This window comes from Apis dorsata, unplaced genomic scaffold (assembly GCF_000469605.1).
Source record: "Apis dorsata unplaced genomic scaffold, Apis dorsata 1.3 scaffold_630, whole genome shotgun sequence".
In the NCBI taxonomy this organism is placed as follows: domain Eukaryota; kingdom Metazoa; phylum Arthropoda; class Insecta; order Hymenoptera; family Apidae; genus Apis; species Apis dorsata.
Genome location: NW_006263825.1, coordinates 30,292 through 35,708, shown reverse-complemented (window position 1 = coordinate 35,708; position 5,417 = coordinate 30,292). Strand labels below are relative to the sequence as shown.

General features: G+C 42.9%; 1 protein-coding gene across 1 annotated transcript in view; it reads right to left on the bottom strand.

Annotated features, from left to right (window-relative positions):
* Window positions 1-5,411, bottom strand: part of LOC102673825 (tyrosine-protein kinase Dnt) — a 27,256-nt gene extending 21,845 nt beyond the window's left edge. The window contains exon 1 of the mRNA XM_006621300.1: window positions 4,872-5,411. Coding sequence (XP_006621363.1) covers window positions 4,872-4,971 — 100 coding nt within the window. The 5' untranslated portion in view covers window positions 4,972-5,411. The remainder of the gene's footprint in view (window positions 1-4,871) is intronic.
* Between the last annotated feature and the right edge of the window lie 6 nt (window positions 5,412-5,417).

The window sequence follows — 5,417 nt, the reverse complement described above, 5'->3', positions numbered from 1 at the left end:
GAGAGAGAGAGAGAGAGAGAGAACATTCTTTCTTCTTGCGTACAAACGTTGCAAGGTGACTCGGCGACCGAACTTTCGCTCTTGAGGAAGAGGAGAGGGAAACGCAAAATGCTGCCCTGACAAATGGGCCCCCTAAATGGTACCCGTCCTTAACCTTTTACGCCGCTACCTAGAACGAACTACTAGTGGAAAAAAAATCGGTAGGGGGGGACGCTGAAAAATATTCCCCCTTTTGGGAATTTTATGCGGATAATTTACCGTTTCGTGACTTCTCATCTCTTCTCTCTCTGTGTGTGTGTATCGATTCCCTTACAAAGGGAACGATTCCTTTTTCTTTTTCTTTTCTTTCTTTTCTTTCACAAAGAAAGGACGCGCGAATAATTGGTCGAATTCGTGGAATCACGCGAACGCCAAAAATCTCTCGCCCCCTGTAATTTTCAAAAAATTTTCTTCGAAGACGCGACGCGACGCGACATGTGCTTGACGCGTTTTTAAAAAAAAAAAATTCGCATCTATCAACGAAAGAAAGCGAATCGAAGATTCGTTTTAACCCTTTCTATTTGTTATTACAACTCTCTATATAAAATATAAATATAATATATAAAATATCACTGATATACGTGACTATAATACGACGAACAATTCGATTTATTAATACATCGATTCATATAATCTTTCTCTGGAAACGTACTAGCATCGTAGTACAATTATATATTATATATATTATTATACTCTCCAATGTTACTCCAAAACGTGTTCACAAATACCCCTTTTCGAGGAAAATTTTTTTTTTGAACACACCTTCAGATCGCAACGCGTCCATTGACAATTTTTCTCTCTGCGCATTCCTGCCACTCGAAAAGCGAGAAGAATCGAGCAAACTTTGCACTCGTCGATGGAATATTGAATTTTCTCCCTGCCCGAAAGAGAAAACGCGATGAAAAATCGACTCTGGCGTGTAAACGCATCCCTGGCCGAGACGAAAGGAGCGCGCACACAAGCGAGGAGGACTTTAAGGCGAGGATCTTAACGAGGAGTGGAGGATTGATGCGGGCAAAGGTGCGGCATCCGCCTCTCTCGAATCCACGATTTTTTTAATCCACGATCGAATCCAAGCTTCGAACTCGATCGAGAATACATTTCCCCGAAATAAATTCCTTAGAGGAAGGAGGATTCCTCGAAGGATGGTGGACGAGAGAGAGAGAGACAGAGAGAGAGAGAGGAAGGTTTCGTGGAGAGGAGAGCTACCTACGCCACTGCGTGCGTGCATAAACGTTTTCACGGAGCCGAGGCGGGCGCTTTGAGGCCGCCCCACTCCCCGGCTAACGTCGAGATGGGCCTGTCAGGCCCTAACTAGCTGAGGTCGGGTACGGGCGCGCTGCCATAGCACGCCTCGGGCGCGCAACTATCCCGTGTTTTGACACGGCCCTCTGACGGATCGTCGTCGACAACGACCTTTCCCTCTCCTCCCAGCGAATGCAAATTTCGAGGGACGGAAAGTTACCAATGGAATTTCGATTTTGTTAATTACGTCCCATTCAGATACGATCTTCTTCCCTTTCTCGCGAACCATCGATGATATCGTTTGTTATCGAGGACGAGGATAATAAAATAATTAGTCTCGAAAGAATGTACGAAGGATATAAGTTGTATAAAGAGACTTGCTTTGTATCGAGGGGCAAACAAACGAGATAAATTATCGCCACTTGGTGAGGAAACTCTGATTAATTATATGTATCTCGTATAATGGGTCTTATTATATATATATATATGTAATTTACTTGTTCCGTCGATGAGTGAGAAACAGGAGGTATTAGGAATGTAACGCGGCACCGGTGGAATTCAGTTATCTTATCCGAGGCGGATGCTACACGATACCAAAGTGGTAGCGAGCACGTAGGACCGTAACACCTGAAGATAACTCGAAGATTTTTCGAGTCGTGTGCTACCTTAGTCCTGCTTTTAAACGAAAAGAAAAAAAAAAGGAAAGGAAAGAAAGAAAATATCAACGGCGATAAAAGGTTCTTCTCCCTTATTCAGGTATACCTACGATTTTTTTCACGTATAAAATACGTTGATAAAAATATTTCATCTTACGAGGATCATCTCCTTATACGCATGCCTGTGTATTTCTTTTTGGTTTGGTTCGCCAACAAGGCTTAACGAGAACTACTTTGGGAAGGTACAAGATAACCATAATTAATCACCGGTCAATATCTTCATCGGCACACCTTTCCCCATTATGTGCCACGGGGACGAGGCAACAGAGTGGAACACGGGGCCCCCGATCGGATGGAATCGATTTCTTGCCGCTCGTCAACCAGCTCGTATATAGTAAGGGAATACGGGAAACCTTATAGTAAATACCGAAATTGGAAACCTTCTTCCAGGAAGCGTGAACGCACGACTCGAAAAACCCATGGAGCCCATATGGAGAGCGAGCCGAGGGGCCCCCGCCGAAATCGGTATCGAGGGGGCCTCTCTATCTGGCCAGGTCCGCTCGCCGTGCTCGCATCGGGTTAAAATGAGAAAAGGGGGGACGGAGGAAAAAAGAAGAGAGAGAAACGATAGAACCGGACGACTCGCACGAAAACAAGACGAAAAGAAGCGACTGTCGATTATTCGGTGTCTAAACAAACTAGTAGGCCGGGCCTGTGTGTTGTTGGATCGCCACCCCATGTGCTGTAACAAGGACCTCGTTATAATATTTTATTGCGTCTCGTGCGCCTAGGTATACGTGGCCGCCACTCTTATCCTTCGCAGGAATCTCGTTTTGGCTACGATATTTTTCTTTTTCCCTTTTTTTCTCTCACCGATCCCGATCTACCACGGTTATCGTGGAACAGCGATGAAACAGTGGTACTGTCGAGAAAATAAAGGAGAGTTTTACAATCTCTATACACGACGTATATATACGACGCCAAGCTCTGGCACAAGCTCTTTGTTTTAACCGATCCAGAATTAAACACGACTAAAACAAATAAAGGGCTATAAACGATGGTAGTCGACTCGGCTCTACGTACCGATTCAATCCCCCTTTCATTTCAACGAGCGCGCCGCTAATACGCTTCGAATTTATAGGCGCAATTAATAACGCCGCCTCTAAACAACGAATCGCGCGATTCCGATCCCTTCCGTTCGCTCGAAAGCCGCGCCGCTGTAACACAATTCGATTTCACGCGAAGCTTTTGACGTGTGCACGCGCGAGCGCACACTCCAGTTCCAGTTAACCGAGGAGGAGGGAGAGGAGGAAGAAGAGGAGGAGGAAGAGGAGGACGTTTTCACGGATGCGTGTGTGAAACGCGTGGTCGTGGAACGAGGCGTAAAACGCGTGGTGGCTGAAAACGCGCAATTCCACGCGCGAGCGAGCCTCTCTCGTCGCGCGGAATCGGCAATTCGCACGGGTTCAGGTGTCGTCGAAAACGCGTATCCCCCTTTGCGTCCCTCTCGCGATGCGAGCGACCGGGCTCCACGCTTTTCGCGGATCAACGAGCCGAGAGCGAATTATCCGCCGCCGTGCAAGTTATCGTGGAAATATTGGAAAGTTGGTGGCGTCGAGTGGCTTTTACCCGTTTCCGGTACGACGATTCTCCTCTCTGTGGCGAGGAGAAGCGGGAGCGATCTAACGGCAATCTACGAACGAAGAGGGGAAAAAGAAAAATAGAAAAATCTTGGAACGGGTATACGCGTGATAGGGGGAGGGGAAGAATGAAAATCGGGAGCGTGAGAATGGAACAAACGATCGAGTATCGTCGCTAAGATTTGCGCCTGAAATCAACCACGTCGTCCGTGAGATTTTAATGGGTCGTTGAACCATGAATCCGTGAGCATTCGTGTATTCGTTCGATCGTATATTTATTGGAGAATAAATGATGCTTGCAAGAATGAAAAGATTTTTTTCGTATTTTGTATATACAAATGTTCAAAAAATTTACTACGATAGTATGTAATGATCGTGATCGTGATCGTGGAACGATCCTTATATCGTTATTTGAAAAACTTGTCTTATTTTGAATAAATAAGATTTTAACAGATAATCTTTGCTCCCCAATAATTTCTGAAGAAAAAAGTTACTCGTTGAAAGAGCAAGATGCGTAACGAAGCAGATCCAACGAGTTAATTTTATGCGCAACATTTTCATATCCTTGAGCTTTTATATCAGCAATGCTGATAAATTAAATTAACCATGCCAGAAGGATTTATGACAGTCTTACCATATTATAAATTATCTCTATTTGATCCATAATATTTTAATGCTCTATTAAATATATCGACTCGCCCGATGATTATTAGTGTATTATTGCATAGAATTTTAATCATTAATGAAGGTAATAAGTTTGCCATATAAGAAATGTAACGTGATGATAATTATTCATTAGCAGCGTGAAATGTCGATAGTACTAGCCAATGATTCTTCACTGTCCAATGCTCAATTATTACGCTGATCACTAATCACTGTCTTAATGGTTTTGATCGGTAGTTAGATGTTCAACTATGGTCTGTATTTTAATAGATTTATCGGGTTGTTTCGATTAAAATATGTAAATGTTTTAAATTATATAATATATTATATAAAATATATAAATAGATATAAAATAATGCAAGATCGTAATGTAAATTGTTCGAAGCAATGATGCATTTCTGAATATTATTTTTCGATCAGTAATGATAAAATTTCTATGTCTATTAACGCTATAAAAACGATAAATAAAATATATATATGGATATTCAAATATTTTTATCAAACGAATTTTTCATAACGAATGGCGAATTCACAAAGTATATAGATCGACAAAATATATTCGAAAAAGCACAGCGTTCATAATAGAAGCGTGAATACAAGCGTAAACGAATCGAACACTTTTGCTTACCCATTAGTTTCCGCACTTCTGCTTGGCTGAGAAAAAGGTTGAAATAACTTGCACCTGGCCGCACGAAAACGAACAGCAACACTGCCAATTTTAGGAGCATCCTGTCCACCACGTGCTTAACCGGTTGTACGTACCGAGTAGCCGTAAACACGAGTTACGTTATGCTGTAAACAACGTTAAAGTCTTCTAACACGACTCATGGTCCACGAAGTATCGTAAATCGGTGCCGATTTCACGGGTGCAAGAGCACGTGACAGCACCTCGTTTTACTATAGTGTACACGACCGGATGAGAATAGGTACGGATCTCGGCTGATACAGCACGACTTCTTCTGGCGAATTAAATTCTTTGACAGTTCGCGTGAAACTCAATTAATCGTATAACGGCACTTCGAATATTACGATTAAGAAAAGTTAACGGATTCTTTCCACGATATCTGTATGTTTACGAAACAACGCGTGCTGGAAAGGGGCTACTGATTATTAAACGGAAAACAGAAGATGACGCGAGAATGCACACACGAAGAGGATGAGCGCGCAGTGTACT